The 18,188-nt window shown below is 44.9% G+C and overlaps 1 protein-coding gene across 1 annotated transcript in view; it reads left to right on the forward strand.

Moving 5' to 3' along the window:
• Positions 1-4,930, forward strand: part of LOC103915583 (neurotrypsin-like) — a 14,867-nt gene extending 9,937 nt beyond the window's left edge. The window contains exons 10-15 of the mRNA XM_009322449.1: positions 460-601; positions 877-1,079; positions 1,637-1,715; positions 1,965-2,087; positions 2,616-2,896; positions 4,620-4,930. Coding sequence (XP_009320724.1) covers positions 460-601; positions 877-1,079; positions 1,637-1,715; positions 1,965-2,087; positions 2,616-2,896; positions 4,620-4,930 — 1,139 coding nt within the window. The remainder of the gene's footprint in view (positions 1-459; positions 602-876; positions 1,080-1,636; positions 1,716-1,964; positions 2,088-2,615; positions 2,897-4,619) is intronic.
• The last annotated feature ends 13,258 nt before the right edge of the window (positions 4,931-18,188 follow it).

Consider the following 18,188-nt stretch of genomic DNA (forward strand, 5'->3'; position numbering starts at 1 on the left):
TTTCCAATTTGTCAGACATTTTTTATTGAAATAGACGGCATCCAACTTTTTTGTTTTTCCTGGATGTAGAACTCAACTCTTGCCTAGAATAATATAATAGTTTTATAATTTAATGGATTTATTTCCAAGGCATGTTTAAGCTTGTCTACTCTTGGCGCAGGAATTAATAACTTTCCTTCTGTTCTTGTTCTCCTCTTTATTCAGCTTTCAGAATATGATCCACTAATGATTTCCCATATGTATTAAATAAATTAATATGTATGTAGTCTTCTGATTCAGCACAGAGGTGAAATGAGGGACGTAGTCTTCATATAGAAACACCCTTTTTTTCTTTTTTCTTTTTCTTTTTTTTTAAGCTTACTGGGAACTGGGATTCATCTTTTCCTATAGAACCCAAGTTCTGGCCACCTCACACTCTGGCATTTTTGCTTGCAGCGACCCATGTGTTTTCTGCTGCAGGGCCTCCTGTGCGGCTGGTGGATGGAGAAAGCACCAAGGAGGGACGGGTTGAGGTATTCCTGAATGGGCAGTGGGGCAGCGTCTGTGATGATGGCTGGACAGACAGAGATGCTGCAGTAGTTTGCAGGCAATTGGGATTCAGGTAAGAGCTGTGGTACGTGCATCTTATAGATAGAAACAGCTCTCAGGGGGATCACTTCTTTCTGGACCTGTTTCTGGGGGCTTCATTTCTTAGTTTTGGCATACCTGCATGCGCTTGAGGGAGTAGGGTCCTATTCTCACGGTGCCTTCAGCAAGTACTGTACTACTGTCGGTGTGCAGAGTGACACAAATATTATTTCTCTTAAAATGTGCTGGTGCATCAGGTTCACCTGCCTCCCGCTTATTGCAGATTAGTCACCCTCTCTCTAATTGCAGTGGTACAGCAAAAGCCAGGGCAATGGCTTATTTTGGTGAAGGCCACGGGCCCATCCATCTGGACAACGTAGAATGCAGTGGCACGGAGCACACCCTGGGGCAGTGTGTCAGGCCTGACACCGGGATTCACAGCTGCTGGCACAGTGAGGATGCTGGTGTGATCTGTGACTATGTGGAAGAGAAGGTCCAAGACATCAGAACAGGTGACGTGCCCATTTCTTCTATGCAGAAATCTGGGGCTCCAGCTGTAGTATCTCTGCATGCTTTTATGCTTTTCCCCTGTAGTTCTTCTCTTCTTTGGCTGAAAATTCACCTACAAAATAAGCATATCCTGTCCTGCACCTCCTGCTTTTTCCTTGTTTTCATTGTCTCTTCTTAGGAGCACAGGGTGCTCCAGAATGAGGAGCTCCACCCATGTCAGGCCTTTGAGCCTGCAGAACTTCCCCACAGCCAAGTCACCGTACCTTTCCTTAGAGCCGTAACCATGAGCAAACTTTGGGGTTTAGAGCACTGAAGAAATAGCTGTAGAGGTCCCATTCCTGGCATAAGACTACAGATACTGGAGGTAAGCACCTCCACCAAAACTGAGGAAACCTATGGGATCAAATCTTCTATGAATTCCATATGCACAACACAATGCAGTCAACTACCATCAGGATTAATGCCCTCAGGGAAGGCAAATGGTATTTGTCTCTGTGACAGCAATTCTTGATACTTAAGCTGAAGGTATCTACCCAACTGCTCTAACTTTGCTGCGCAGGTCCAGAATCCGGTGTGTGTGGGATGCGCCTGCTTCACCGTCGCAAGAAAAGGATCATAGGTGGAAACAAGTCTCTCAGGTACTACCCTGTAATTGCCGGGAAAGCCTGAACTGGTTCCAGCTTTCCTACAGGCTCTGGCAAATGGCCTGGCAAATGCTGAATACGTTCACACATTTTCACTGGTGATTTTTGAACTTGATTTGAACCAGTGGGCCCATCTAGGGGAGGACGCACGCCAGCTGAGCCCAGGTGGGGCAGAGTGGATCAGAGAAGAGGAAAACAGTTCCTGTGTGTGTGATGCCTATTACTCCTCTGTTTCTTCTTCAGGGGCGGTTGGCCATGGCAGGCCTCACTACGGTTGAAGGGTTTTCGTCAAGATACTCGTCTGCTGTGCGGAGCAACACTGATCAGCAGCTGCTGGGTAGTGACTGCAGCCCACTGCTTCAAAAGGTGCGTTTGTGAGTGGGGAGCTCTGAGGGATACTCAAAGATGAACAAGATAACCCCACACAGGCTATCCACCCAGCCCAGTGGAACCACATGAACAAAGTTTCTAAAACAAGACCTTCAGGTTATGATGTGTGTGATCTTGGAGCACTTTTGGGGATGACTCAATATAGGCTTGCTTTATCCTTCACTGCTTACACCTGCCCTCTTAACTTGGAGGCTTCGCAACTTAAAGGGAACCAGCATTTTGCCATTCTTCAGCGCTTTAAGGAACTGTGAACACGAGGTCACATGCCTTGCAACCGTTGTAGCCCTTTTTATAGGAAAAAAAAAAGGAAGCCTTGTGCATGGGACACCCGTTGACCCCAACAGCTGGCATTGTCACACCTGCTAAAGAGGTCCCACAGCCCTGTAGCTGGCACTGTTTTATCAGTTTGTGAGGAGGTGGTTCAGTCTCACAGCAACTGAGACTTGTGCGAGTCTGTTTCTCTCTTAGTAGGAGTATCAAGACCTTGAGTGCCTTTTTCTCCAGGTTTGGTGTTGATGTGCGGCGCTACCTGCTGCGGGTGGGTGATTACCACACAGGCGTGAAGGATGAGTTTGAGAGGGAGCTGCCCGTGGAGTTGATCGTTCTCCACAGGAACTACTGGGCCGGCAGCAACGATAATGACATTGCCCTGGTCCGGATGCGGGGCAGAGAGGGGCACTGTCTCTCCTTCAATCACCACGTTCTGCCTGTCTGCCTGCCTGACAGGAAAGAGAAGTCCGACATCAACAGGCAAGCTTGCATCATCTCTGGCTGGGGAGACACAGGTGAGTAGTGGGGCTTTGAGGAGCAAGAAAAGTGGGGGAGACTGGATTCAGGAGCCTACCTGGGCCATTAATTTATGCCTGCACAACTCAAGGCCATGTTCTTACTGCTCATATTGTCTGTGCCAGCACATGATGTCAAGGAGCGGAGAGGTGAGGTGATTTTTGTGTCATTGTGTTTTCTTCTAATTTAGAGGCTTCTTGAGCCTGCCCATGGTGGAAGTTTTGGTTGCCATAGCATCCTTCTGAAGCTGTGGGAGAGAGCAGTGCTGCCATCTGGCCACAGTCCTCTCTTTCCTCACCCTTCCACGTGCGTGTTTGCCCACAGCAGACCCCTTAGGCAGCGGCCTGTGCAGAGCCTATGGGAGGTGTACAAAGCCTATGGGAGGCCCCCATGTTTCCATGACCTGCCTTCTTCATGATACTGTAGCAGTGAAGTGGGGGCTTAGAGCTGGAAGGAATCTCTCTCAGACTACCTTGCTCAATCTCCCTGGATATTGCTGCAGGGACAGTTGGGCTCTGAGGCTGGTTTCTGCACTAGGTTCGAGACAGCCTGTACCTGTCCTCTTGCAGCACATTGCTATGGAGCTTCCTAGGTAAAAGGGAGCAGGGAATGTTCTAGAAAGTATTAATAATTAAATACTTAACACTCTCAAGGTGATGTTTTAAAATGCTGGGCTCGGTGGAGTCCTGACATGCATGCATTAGCAAGGTCTGGAGATGGCTTTGAACTCTAAACAAAGCTTTATAACCGGCTCTCCAGTCCTCCCCCGTTTGGGGCTCAGAGATGCAATGCAGGGCGTGGGGCAAGGAGGCCTTTCTGGGGCTGCTGTGACTGGAGCAAAGCCATATGTGCAGAAAGACTTGCTGCCAAAAGGCAAATAGCCCCAGGAGCTTGTCTGTTGATTTTGGACTTACCCATCCTTCCCAGCTGTTACCCCAAGTGTTTAACTGCAAATATACATTTGTCTTTGGAGTGAGTTGCGCCAGGTGCACGTGTCACTTCGAGGTGTCTGGGGAGGATCAAGGAGCAACTTGGCCATGTAACTCCCTTAAGCTGTACTGGGAATTAATGGCTAGAATCCCTCCCACGCACCGAACCCGGCTCTCCCAATGAGAGGTGCAGTTACCTAACTACCTTGTGAACTTACCGTAAACCTTGGGCACAGAAAGCTCATACTCTAATATAGCACGGGAACCTTATGTTCTGAGCAAGCCTGGGGTAATAAAGAGATTTGAGCAAATAGAGACACATCTGGCCAAAGATGAAGTGCACTCCCTTTGAATAATGTTTGGATGCCTCTGAAACATCTTCCAAAACTTCTCTGAGGATTGAGCACTTCACAAATATTACTGCATTTATTCTCTTGAGAAAACACTGTGCTTGTTTTACAGAGGAGGAAATGGAGGCTCAGAGAGGTGAAATAAATTGAACAAGGTTCAAGTTACTTGTTGGCAGAACGAGGAGAAAGACTCATCCTTTGATCTAACCTCTTTTTCCAACCTCTTCCCCACCCCTTTGATCTTATAGCTCTTTTTTGTGGTCTGGCTTTGCAGTACTGTTTTCTGAAGCTCTGGTGGTTCAGAGATGCTGAGCTTGGCCTATTTCTGTGCCGCAGTCTTGACATTAAACGTACAAACGTCCGTTTTTGTGTGGAGCACTGTTGCTCTAGGTCGCTGCTGTTGTCTGTACGTGAATTGGTCTGGCTGGTCTGTTCTGTTCCAGGGAAGTCCTATTCGAGAACCCTGCTGCAGGGGGTGGTGCCTCTTCTCCCACGGGAAGACTGTGAGGTCCGTTACGGGCAGAAGTTCACTAACCGCATGATTTGTGCTGGGAACCTCTCTGAAGATAAACGAGTGGACAGCTGCCAAGGTGACAGTGGAGGGCCACTCATGTGTCAGAGGTCAAACGGGCGCTGGATCATTTTGGGGATCACTTCCTGGGGCTACGGCTGTGGTCGGAAGGATTCCCCCGGTGTGTACACAAAGGTCAGCAAATACGTACCCTGGATCAAGAAGGTGACCAAGCTAAAATGAAAATGCCTGAGCTCTAGGAACTTCAACACAGGGTCCTTTTGCCCTGCAGCAGCAGAAGGCTGTGGCTTCTGGCCTGTGACTGATAGAGATTTATTTTGTCGTTGGACATTGGGAAAAGACTTTAATGTAGAACTGGGAGAAAAACAGTTATGGCGGATTCTCTAAAGTCTTTGGTTTCACTTTAGTGCGTAATCTCTGAGCAGAGAAAGCAGGTGTACACTGGTAAGAATCATAAGTCTATGTTGCTCTGACTATCTGAGTCCTGTAATGCAATCACACTTGTTCCTTTGCCCTGGCACACAGAAATGGTAGAAGTGGAGAGAGACCTGCCTCTGTAAATCTATTCCCAGTTTTGTATGTTTGCATACTTGAAAAATGCTGCAAGGAGAGGTGAGATGCTTGGAAGATGGCACCAGGCTCTGGCATAGTGGAAATCTTCAGACGTTTTTTCATAACAGCTCTCTTCAGTTCCAGGAATCAGAAGAATTGACCTGAGCTGAGGAACAGGCCAACAGCTGGGGTTTTTTCCTTCCCTGTTACGTCTCTAGGGGGAACCTTCTCTCTTCTGAATAGTAGGTCTGCTCCCATATGATCCCTTTAAAGTGTCGGTCCCTGCTAAGAGATGCTTGTCCCTCCTGCTGTAATCCTCTATCACACATTTCCAGCTGCCAGATGCTATGGTTTTATTGCTGCTTTCTCAATATAGTGGTTCTTTTGTGTTTGTTTGGGTTTTTTCCTTCCTTAAAGCAGCATCTCCTAGAATCAGTTGCTGGTGTGAGAGTAAATCTTCATTTTTAAGAAACAATAGCTTTCTTGCCCTCATGATTACTACGAAGAACTTAAAAATGTGACCTCAAATGGCTGAACAGACATGTCATTTTTCTTTAAATCCAAATGTAATGTTAATCTCAAACATTCAGGTGTTGAGTCACGATTTAACAGCATTGCGGGGACTTTCTCTTGGTACCTTATTCACCATAGTCATTAGCTGCCCTTTATTTGTGATGTTAGTCTTTAATATCTCTGTGTTCACAGTTCTCCCATGAAACATGGAAATACTCCCGGGGTATAGATACAGAACAAACACAGGGAGTGAGTAATTTGCTTGAGTTGTAAAACAGTTAAGTGTGCCGCAAAGCAGCTTCCCACTTTCCCGAAGTGTGCCCTATTCTTGCAACCTCTGGGCTATGCTTCCTCTCTTCTCTTCTTTGCACTATTTCTCTTTTCATTCCTCTCAGTGGGAGTAAGCTGGCTTAACTTGAGGGTGTGCAAGCAGTGCCATCAAGGTGTAGTTCTCGGCCGGAACAGAAATGAGGCTGAGAGAAAGCAGGGGTTGTTGAATACTTCAATTTCTTCCTTCCCTCTCATCCAAACAAATGAACAGAGTTTCCTCTTAGGCCTTAATCACTTTTGTAAGTTAATTTATTATTCTCGAGTAGGTAGAAAAATATAAAAATAGACAGAAGGGCTAAGTGCATTGAGTTGTGCGGTGCACAGTGTGTTCTCGCTGCGTGTAGACAGGCCAGAGAGAAGGCAGGTCTGCTCAGGAGCAGGGGCAGTAAACTTTGATGTATAACCAAGGACCCGAACATGGAGTAGTAATACAGAATGGGACACACGGAACTTGTGCCGGATGTGCATGTTTTGGGTTCGCTCATGCACTGTAGGGTAGGCAACGACTGGGTCAGGCACTGGCCTGCTGTCTGGAAGGTCTGCACTCAAGGCACTGAGGTGTTCAGTACCTAGGTATTACCAAGGCAAGAACAGAAGACAGAGCACAGCCTGTGGATTAGCAATGTCGTATTACAGGGCATGTGGTGACAGAGTCCTAGAAATTGCCTTGGATTCAATAAGTAGTGATTGCCTAAAGGTTTAATTTGTCTTCTATAAAACAGTTTAATGTAAAGGTGCTGACCTGGCTAGGTGGCTGGTTTTTGTGTGTGAATGCTAAACTAAACCCTCTCCAGGGATTATAGGACAGTTGGGTTATCAATGCTGCAATGGACTGCAATGGAAACTTTATTTTAAAAAAGAATTGTAGGAATCCTGAAAACGTGCAATGTCAGAACCCCTGCAAACTGGCCTTCGAGACAGATCTGATCTGTTCATGCCTCTTCTCGAGGGGCTGAATGTCTGCGGTGCAGCTTGCGCTGATAACCCGGTTTGAAGTACCAGGCTTGATCCTTCGGTAGCGCTGTGCTTGGCTCCACGCTGGCTGTGCTGCCCTACGGCTGCTGGCAGAAAGTCCCTAAGGCGCAAGCTGCAGGCTGCTCCTTATCTCCCAGGAATTAAAATGACAGGAGGACCAAGGGCAATTATGTTACAGACCTCTGATCTTGCGGGGGATTAAATGCCAGGTTCCACACTGGCAGCAACAGTACCTGTCTGGGAAACATGGAGGGATATGGCTTTTACCTTCAGGCTCCCCCAAGCCAGCACGCTACGGCAGCTCAAATGGAGTTTCTGTGCCTTGGGTGCTGTCACATCTCTAGTTTAACCTGGTTTGATCTTTCAGCTTATACCCATAACCCCGACAGGCATAGAAACACCCAAAGAATTGAAACTATGAGGTTATTTCCCTAAGCCTACTTAACTGGTTGCCATTCAGGAGTCAGAATACGTTACCATGTAACATGAGTGAGACACAGGCCTGGCATTGTCTTCTGAAATTCCCATGTTCTAGGTCAAAATATTTCTTTCTCCTAGATCTTGTCACCATGAAAGCTCTGAGAATCCTTGTAAGTAACATCCCGTAAGTCCTACATGAGCCAGGAGGAGGGAAGGAAGTATCCGAACTCCTTTGCCTAATTTTACACCTTACTGGTACTGTAGGCAAGTCTGCCAATACTCTCCTCAATTGTCCTAACCTGTTTCAGAGCACCACTACTGCTCTTTACTGCTTAAACTGGGACTGTGGCCCAAACCAAACTCACGTGCTTTGCCACCGAGGCTTACTGGAACCGCCTGGTTGGATGAGCAGCACTGAACTGCTCTAGGACTGTATTTTGTGCCTAATGTTGGCCAGCAGCAGATGTTTCAAAGGATAGTACGTGTGAGTTTGTACTGAACAAGTTTTAACAGCCTTTCCTTTGGGGGAGTTTTGTTCTTGGCCCATTTAAATTAATTACTTGCATTATTACTATTATTATTAAAAATAGCAGTAGACTTACTCGGTCCTGTATGTGTTGTACAAACAGTATGCACTATCCTTTTGTGATTCTTCTTTTTCTAAAGCGTGAGAGTTTATATCCCTAACTTTTAAAAAACTATTTAATGTAACCAGCCTTCATCTTCCATATAAATGTTTAATCCCTTATTTAATCCAACTAAGCTCTCAGCCTCAATATTTTCTGGCAATGAGAACCAATATAATTTTATTCTCCATAGCACATAATTTCTTTTTATGGTTCCTGAATTAATTGCCTTTTGTTTTCTTTGAATCCCATCTGTCCGTGTGTTCTCAGCTATGAGAAGAAATAAGGGGCCTGGCTTTATATTCTCTGTTGTCCATCACTCTAGAGATAGTCCCTTTTCTAAAACTGTGGCTTCTCTGTCTCTCTTCAACCCAAACTGTCTAGGTATCTGATAACATGCTGTCTCTCCCTGTCTTCTCTTTCTGCTGTATCTTTAAGCTCTGGTAACCAGAACCGAATACAGTTTGCCAGGGGAGGCTGTGCCATCTGCTGATTATTTTCAGTGTCATTTTCTATAGTAGGCAAGTATGGTAAGTGATTTCAGCCCTGTATGTGTATTATGGTTGTATGCTGGAGCTAGCTTTAAACTTGCTAGCGTGGTCTTGGTGGCAGCCTAGCTACAACGGGATGAAAACCCGCCAAGGTTAATTCCCCCCTTCTCTCAGGCAGGCGCAGCAGCCCCTCTGAGCTCAGGGCGATTGCTGTAGGTATGTCTGGGGAGTGTAACGCAGCTCTGGGCAGGGAGCACCCGAATAGCTGTGTAGAGCTTTGCCTTGGCTGACGTACCTGTAGGGCTGATACAGTCCTTCGCAGCATTAGTCTGTTGGATAAGGCTAACGCGCATACACTATTTCCAGGAGCTGAGAGCTCAGTCACTGCTGCTGGTGGCTGCGCTGTGCCACGTGGATGCTGTGAGACAAGTTCCCACAGCAGTGTGGCTGGTTACGTGAGAAAGGGAATGTCACTGTTACGTGAGAAAGGGAATGTCACGCTGGTTACGTGAGAAAGGGAATGTCACTATGACTGGGTGGGAGCATTGGCTGGAGTGGACACATGGCTATGGCAAAGGTCTAAGGAGCAGCTATTAGTGCTCCAGGTATCCCTCTTTGAGGGCATACCCCAGTGCTCTACAAAGGCTGACCCAGTGCCGGTGTCTTCCTGACGTGCAGTGCCTGCACTGGTACCCTTATCAGCCCTATCTTGACACCAGTCCAGGCTTTGGCCCGCTGAAGCTGGATTAAAGATTTATCCCTTTCCCGTAGCAGAACACTGTTCTGATGATTTCTATGAATTATGTTCTATGCTGTAATAAATCAGGCAGCTGTTTATTAACCTGGACAGGATGTCGATTACCCTTGTAATCCTTGTACCCTTATAGCAGAGAATAACAGATCAGTTCCTCAAAGGTATTAGTGGAGACATTGGTGAGGAACCAGGAACGTGGATATTTGCTCTCTCAGGGGTAAGAGAGGTGGGCCTGCCTTTTGTCTGTCTTCCTTCCTTTCTGAAGCCAATATCCTGAAGCCTCTTCATCCAAAAAAAGCTGCGGTGATCCATCAACTGCTTGAAGACAGATTTTTATGTGTATATTCAGCAATCAGATGAAAGCTTTTGAGTGATGAACTGCACTGTGGTATTTATCACCATCTTGATAGACTTGCTGGGAGTTCCTTGCAGCTAGAGGGAGCAGAATGGCCCCTGGTGGTAACCAACTTGGCACTGCTCCTTGTGGAACGAGGCACTGTGACCCGGACCAATGCACATCTCTTGGGCTGTATTTTTACTTGTTCAGAAAAATATTTAATATTTCCCATATCAAGGAGAAACACTCGCTTGTGTAGTAGCCCACTCAGTCCTATTAAGATCCGTTTCTACTAATCAGGGACTGAGTACCAGTCAAGTGCCAAAACTGTCATGTCCCCTGGATCAACACCAATGGCTCACAAGGTATGCTAATAAATGGATTATACTGTGACTGTGTGGGGCTCTGCCTTATTTTTAATAAAGGAACCTGTTCCAAGGGCAGGTTTTAGGATTATTTTTCAGCACTGAATTAAGCTAATTAAATTTTTTTATTGATGTTATTTTTAGAGCAGCTTTAACATGCTATAGCACGTTACAAAGTCAGCATCATGTTTGCTATCATTACAGTGAAATGCAACAGTTCTTCAAATGCCACGTTTTGTGGCCATTTGGAACAGGTGAGGGTTATCTGCAGATCAACTCATTGCACTTAAAACTTAACAGGATTTGATATATCAGCTTTGTAATTCGTTGTTATAGTTGATCTTTCTATACTACCTTTGAACAAACTTGTTCAGCATGATTTAGTCTCCTTTCAGCCTACGATTCATGTGTCACCACGCTAAGAATCAAAGCCAACCTCTGGAAAAGCGGAAGCGGGAGGAGGGAAATGCAGTTTGAATGAGCCACTGATGCGAGAACACCGTTCCCCTCCCCTGTTGAAATCTGCATCGTTGTATAAAAAGTCTGTTTTGAAAAACAGTTCAGCTCCTTGCAAGGTCACTGCTACTGCACTGACTTCCCAAAGTCATTAGGGTTAGATCGGGGTTTGGTGTAGCTGATGCCTGCAGACTCCAAGTATTATAGTGTGTAAGTTTTTTTCTGCGTACTGACTGCAGCCTGCTGTTGGGAACTGACGTGCACTCACTGAAGAAAGAGCTGCTTGTGGTTAACACCTCCCTCGCTTTGTGTCTGCCTTTGGGGTTTTCTACACCTACCTACGTTTCCTCTCTTGCTTGTGCACAACTGAGAGCTCATGGCTGAGGTTTTGTGAGAGCGGATGGCATGTGTATCAGCGGGGGGCAAGCAGAGTGCAGGCATTTTAGACGGCCTTCCACGTGTCAGCAGGCAGTGTTTCACCAAGTCAGTTCTGCAACGCTCTTCTGTAGTCACTGCCCGGGAAAGAAACAGAGTCGAAACTGTGGTTAAGGTTACAAGTCTGTCAAATCTTGTGTTTTGTATTAAAGCACTTGACTGCTGCCTTCATGTGGTGAAAAGGCTTGGGAGGAGTGTATGGCATGAGCTTACTTGTTTTAGATTGCCAGCTGTAGGATAGCTGGCTTTGGATTTTGAAACTGAAATATGAATCAGGAGGAAATTGGGCTTTACTTCATGCAGTTTTCTAACTAGGATAGCTATGATATTCATTAGGAGAGGGGAAGGTGGGCATTCAGGTATCACCACTGACATTAAAAAAATTCTTACTCGGGCACAATTTCCTCTTTCTAATGGAGGAAGACAGTATACTGCTCAGACAACCTTGGGTTGCTGGGCTGGGTGCTGTGCCACTCTTCAACTGGCATGTCTAGGGGGGTTACCTAGCATTGGTTTCTGTGGGATCGTGTTTATGTGCAAAAGTGAAAAGAGGAAGTGTAGCCAGCAAAATGGATGTTTAAGTACGTGGATGATCCAGCTAGAGTCATTTATGTTTAGAAAAACCCTTGGATTTAAGAGGTGCTGATGGAGGACAGGAGTAGGACAGACAAATTCAAACAAACTGGTGAAACCCCAGTGCACCACTTGATCTTCCCCTCCCTGCTTTTCAAATCCCACACATTCTGCCAGAAATAAAAGGCACCTTTCTCTTCACAGATTTTCAAAACTAGCCTTGAAAGGAAGAAACAACTGCTTTGGATCAGCTTTACCAAAAAGAAGCTGTGAAGCTGTGGTGCTCTGATGTCAGCCGAGCAAAAGGCCTTGTTTCTCTTATCTGTTTATATCTGCGCTGGCCTTCATACAGACATCAGGGCAGCTGTGGCTCAAAGGGCTGAGCTGGAAACAGGTGTAACTCAATGCCGGGCTCATGTTCACTTGCTGCCCAACAGAAGAAACACACGGTCAGGAATTAAAATTGCAGCAAATTAATCCTGCTGGGAAGCGTTTGCTGAGCACGTTGAGATTCCCAGCCCGTGCCAGCCCTGGGGCTCAGGAGCCAGCAGCAGGTACCTGTCAAAGGTTTCCATGAGAAGAGGCCATGCAGCGGCTTGCTGTCATGTTTGCCTGACGTGCTAGTCTGGACGGTGGGCCCTCCTCACTGTGAGGATAGGGAGCGTGGGGGAGGTTTACTGTGGCAATGTAACTGGACAACTCAGCTGAAACCACTTTAAAAGTTTATACTTCTCTGTTACTTTCTTCTCAAAAGCAGAACAAAACCCCTTCAAACAACAACAAATCCCTCTTCTTTGCAGTTTAACTAATCTGCTCTGCTTAAAACTGAGCTGTATGCAAAAGAAGAAAAGGTTAGTTCCTTCCTCACTGTTTTCCCCCTCCCCGCTTGCATGTACAGGCTTGGTGGAGATAAAGTAGGATTACAAACTTACAAAGTAGGATTGTGGGATGGAGATCTGTTTGAGAGGGGACAAGTGTACTATTCAGACTACTGAACCCTCTGTGGTTTTTTAGAACCAGTAACCAAACACACCGGAGGAAAGCTCCTTTGCTTCAGGTTTACCATTTCGTTATCTCTAGCAAGACTAAGAAGGAGATTCTGTGATTCAGCACAACTATACTGAGGTCTCAACAAAAACCCTTCTAACTCTCCAAATATTTAAACCACAGCTGGGTTGATTAAGGCTTGAGAAATCTTTATTGTCCTACAAGGCTTGTCTTTGCAGTTACGCGGGTTTAACAATTTGCTTAAACTGATACAACTTTGTTGTTGACACTTGGGGTGATGCACTGTTTGAATCGGATGCCTCTGTTCAGCTGAGGCAGGAGTGTCCACCACGCACAAGATGCCTGAAGAAATAAGCAAAGTGCATGCCACTACTCACTAAAGTCCTACTACTATTATATTTAACCATCCTGAATAAATACAGATTGCTAGATTCAGCACCAAATGTGATGGTAGAATTACACAAATCTACTTTTCTTCCCTCAAGAAGACATGGGAAATTACCTTGGGAAATGCATTAAAGTTTTGGATGGTAAGTTTTACAGGAATTTGTCACAGCATTTTGCAGGCACATGGCTGAAAATGAAGGTCTGCCTAAAAAAACTAGTAGCCTCTGAGTCAACTCGCAAAACAAACAGCTGTCAGTACCTGCTAAGGGCTGGTCACCTACCTAGAGAGCTGAAAATAGAAGCAGCTGATTTAATCTGGGATCCCTAAGTCTCCTACAGGAGGAGGATCCTGTTCCAAGAGCTTGCTTCCTGAATGCATCAGGGCCATGAGATCTGCAGGTAAAATAGAATGAGACGAGTGCTCTTTACCTATAAGCATCCAGATAATTTTAAGGATCCAACTGGGTTTGTTTTACAGAGCACCCTGCAATAAGTCCTACTTGCTCAAATAAGTAGGTCTAGGAACAAAAAGAGAAAATCTTTTCTCCCTTGCTTCTTACAGAAACAGAAGTGACTGAGAGGTGTTATCTCTGTATCTAGCAGCTCAGGTAATTTTCAGTCATAGTGACTTGCATAATATTCTTGTTAGTATCTCCTCTTTTCTTACATGAAAGTGGCCAGTTAAACATCATATAACGTGGAAAGCGCTGACCCTTAGCCACGCTCATGAGCACAAAACTTGTCACAGTACGTTTTCTTAAATGGAGCGCTGGCATGGGGTTGTAGCGACCACACTTTTTGTAAGAGAGCACCTTATGCTGAATTGACAATTCAGTTGACAATTGAACCTCCCACTGAATTCTGATGGGAGACAGCATTAATTAAGTTTTGAAAATAAAAACCCTCACATTCCTACCTCTGAGGTTAGATTATTTTTCTGAGGAAAGGCTGTGCACGATACATGGACTATTTTACTGTCTTGCGCTTCAGAATCATCTTTTCTTAGCAATCTGTTATTCCTATATTTAAGTGCTAAGGTGCCTAATCTTCATATTTTGAAATACTGAAGTGCTGAGAGGCAGCTATAGTGCAAATTTTGCTATGGCCAGTTTCATCTGAAGGAGCACGTTTCATAGCATGTAGAAAGCTTCCTCTCCTGAAGATGTGAGAAGCTTGTAAATAACAGGAGAGCAAGGTACCTCTGAGTTTGCTGGATTATTTCAGTTAGCCACGATCTGCTTACATATATTGCAGAATAGTGTACGTTGGTCTTGACGTGAATGAATGGACCTGATCCTTTACTTACCAGCTGACTGTACCCTCAACAGCAAATACAGAAACCTGACTTACACAGCAAAGGCGTGCTGAGGGTCAGCTGCTGCAGCACTTGCATCTTTTTGTCTTTGATTACCATTTTTGATTTCTAAAACTGTAGATTGATAGAGGAGGAATGTCACATTTAGAGACTTTGCTTGATTATTTCTTGGCAGACTGGAAGTAATATAAGCCAGGGAACCTATGTTTTGATTAATGTCTGCATCAAAAAGAGGCTTTTCAGAGTATTTAGGAAGCTTTCAAGTATATAACATTGCTAGTTAGCTTAATACGCTCTCTAGACAAACAGAGTTATCAATTGCAGAGTTTCCGTAAATGCGGTATCAAAAGAATTACGCACCTGCTCTCTACACAAAGGCGATAGAGATTAGTGCTTTCACAATCTTTTCACCTTAGCTGAGGAAATGTCCAAATGTGACATCAACTGAAAAAAAGAGGACTTACAATGTAACAGCTGATTTATTTCCCCTCTGAGAAATGGAGAACATCTCTTTTCAGTTCCTTTTAGCTTGATGCTACTCCTTTAATTTATCTGTGAACTTATAGCGCATATTAGAGCCTGTCAGACTGTCAGCTTTGGTAATGGCAGAAGAAAGAACAAAGTGTGAAAAAGAAAACAAATGCTCCTGCAGGTTACTGTGAAAGGAAGAGGAAAATACACTTGTAACCTGTGAAATACAAGAGGGCAGACAAAATACGTTCAGTAATCCTTGCAGGCATTATTATCTATAAACGGCACCTTATGCTTTCTGAAGAGTAGTAGTTATGTTCATACATGTGGTCTTAGCCATAATTGCTGTCTCCTGCTTTATAACAATAATTTTAACAGCTGTTGCCGTGTTCCCCTACTGACTCCATTTTCCATGTATGTGTGTACATACCAGTGACTCACCTCACAAACAGTGAATTCACTTTTGAATAAGGCTTTAATATCAGGCATATGTTCATGTTCTATAAGATTCCAAAGAGAGAACCTCAGACACCATCAGTTCAAAGTCTCCTGTGGAAAGGATTAGCCAAAGATTGGAAACTGCTCTATCCAAATGGAGGAAATTGTTTTCCAGAGCTTGTGATTCCTCAGGGCAGCTTTGCCTTCAGCTTCCCAGTATGCAGTAGCTGGGAAAGCTCCGTGCATCTTGCACAGCCACTTGTCTGGTTAGAAGCAGAACAAGGAGAAACGAGCTGTGTGCTGTCCCTTCTTTTGTGCTAAAGCAGTATTTGCTCCATCTGTTCTACAGGCCCGGTGTTTTGAAACAAGTACCAATAGTTGTTGTGATTTCTTTGGAGATGTATAATATTTATTATTAACAGTGATCAGTATATCATTGTAGGAGGAACAGGAACTTCAGATACAAGAATTATCTGCAGTTTGCCATAGTGTCATAGTGCCAGAGCACGAGAAACTACTCTTCTGCACATCCAATGTACTGCTTAGACACAAAGCCATATGTGTGCTTTAAAAATTTGCCTTTGCTTGTCATTTCTGAGTGCATTATTGCATGTGAAAAGACAATGAAATCTTTGCCGAGTCAGAATGTAGCTGAACAGCTGGGTCTCACTGCATCAGCAGTGATAAAATCTCTAGAGTGCTGTATTTTGTTATTGAGTCTGTGTTAGATTCAAGCCATAGCAAGGATGCGTTTTACTTTCCATGGGATCAGAAATAAAACCACGCTGGATATGACTTGTAGAGTACCACATGACTCACCAGTGAAAAGCAGACACTTCTGGGGTGCAACGCAGACTCTCTTTGATTTTTAGTCCCCAGTGAGAGCTTAAGACAGGAAACAAATGTCAATGTTGCAATTCTGCTTCAGGGTATGTGTGAGCGCTCGTCTCTCTCATATGAAATGCTGCATTCTGAAAATTGTGTATAACGGAGGCAGAGGAATTTTGAACAGCAATTTCCTTCCTCTGAAATAAAAGAGAAAGGGTAAAAAAAAAAGGTACATCCCTGTAAGGGAGAAACTATCTTAGTGGCAACCTTGTCATCTCTGCGGGATTTCTTACTGAATTTCTTTCTTCCTAGCAAAGGACTGCTGAAATTGTCAGATACTATTTTCATGGTCTCATCAGCAGTAACTACATGCCTGTCTCACGCAGTAAGTTGGCTGGAAAAAAAAAAGGGATGAGTGTTTATGAACTCCTGCGCCTTTCCAAGCCATAGCCCTGAGGACAAGGAGAAGCGAGTAATCACACCTGCACTCCCTCATGTTGGCCAGGCAAAAAACACACACAGATCTGGTCTGCGCAAGCCATAAGACACATTTTTTCAGTCTCCTGAAATGCATTTTAAGATCGAAGTGCAAATGTTCACCCTGCTTTGTTTGCCTCATTACTTTCACCACCTCTTCCATGCTTTCAGCCTGTGGTGCTTGAGAAACCGAAAGCAAGAGTTCTTTGGAAATTTCCGCAACTTGTGGTATCCCAAAGCTGGAAGGAGAAGGAATGGGAGTGAGGATTGCTCCCATTTAATGCAGTTAAACATAATCTCTCTACCATTCCTCCTCTCTGCCTTTTCTTGATGTAATATGTATTCTCTGTTGGGTTCTGGTAAAAGGAAACAGTGCTGTGTTGTATATGGTGTTGACAAAAGATATCGGTGAGCAGCACCAGGCTTATGCCATCACCGTATCTCCCTGCCCATTTATGCCATTTCGAGTACCACAACGTCTAGGTCAGGGTGCTGAATCTTGCCTGTAGTTGCCTCTTCAGTCCTTGGACGGAATGTTGTTTAGTTCCTTATTCCGCTCTTCTTTCATCTCTTTTTCCCCCATCAAAATACACTTCAAAATTTCAGCTGTATTTTTTTATTATTTTAGACTCCCACAATCTTCTAAATATTTTTTCCTCACCAGGGAAACACTTTTCCCGCAGGTGAAACCCCTCTTTCATGAAGCAGTCCATAAAGCATTATGATACCTTCATGTATCTCTGCTTTCGCATGTGGCAGAGATTCTCTGCAATGTATTAAAGCCCTTGACTCAGACTGCTATTGATGTAACCTGTCAGAATTCCCATTATCAGGCAGGTGTGTCCCTCTCTTAAATTGCTGCTGGTGCTGTGCAGTAACAGGTCACTTGGCCGTACAAATTTGATCACAGGACAACTTTTCTGTCGGACTAGCCGGAACACATGAGACAGAACTTGCCGTGATGTGCTACGCCTCATACCTGGCACATGCGGTGTCCTGCCTCCGCTCGTCTGCCTAGTGCACCTATGGGATGTTGACCTTGGTGCATTGTAGGGATGCGTGCGGTAGATTGCTTGGAAGAACAACCTGTTGCCAACCTTAGCCACCACCTGGGAAAAAGTCTTGGGAGAAGCACCCAGCCAGTGTTAGAATGTCATTTGCAGCCTGGCATTAACCAACCATTAACATGGTGAAAAATATAAAAAGCCATTTTCGTCTCTTTGTTTTCTTTCAATATTCAGCACTGAGGAACAGGCAGCAACCCCGTGACAAAGGGGCCTCACTTTGTTACACGAAATTTTGTGCACACTGTAGAAATTTTTCATTGTCTTTTCTATGCATGTGTCTGTTCATTTGCTTCAAAGTTGTAGCCAGCTGCATCAGACACAGGAAGTTCAGGAGAAGGTGTAGGAAGGGACAAAATACCTGGAGTAGGGTAGTGCTGCGCCTCCTCAGACTAAGGCTGAGGAGACAGCGTGGCGGGCATACCCTGCCAAGATGGACAGGCTGAGAGTTGCGGCTGCGATACCAGCCTGGGAGTGTGGCATGCAGTAGAAGTATGCACTCAGACAGAAACGGGGGGGAGCAGAGAGCCTGAGAGCTGCTTCTTGGCAAAGAGCCTGGCACTTGGCAGCACACCCAGAAACAAATCAAGACAAAACAGAACCATCCCAAATTAATGAAGAGATGCACTAAGCAAGGCTTTCTTACCTGGAGTAGTCGTGTGTCG

The sequence above is a fragment of the Pygoscelis adeliae genome, unplaced genomic scaffold (assembly GCF_000699105.1).
Source record: "Pygoscelis adeliae isolate BGI_AS28 unplaced genomic scaffold, ASM69910v1 Scaffold244, whole genome shotgun sequence".
Lineage (NCBI taxonomy): Eukaryota > Metazoa > Chordata > Aves > Sphenisciformes > Spheniscidae > Pygoscelis > Pygoscelis adeliae.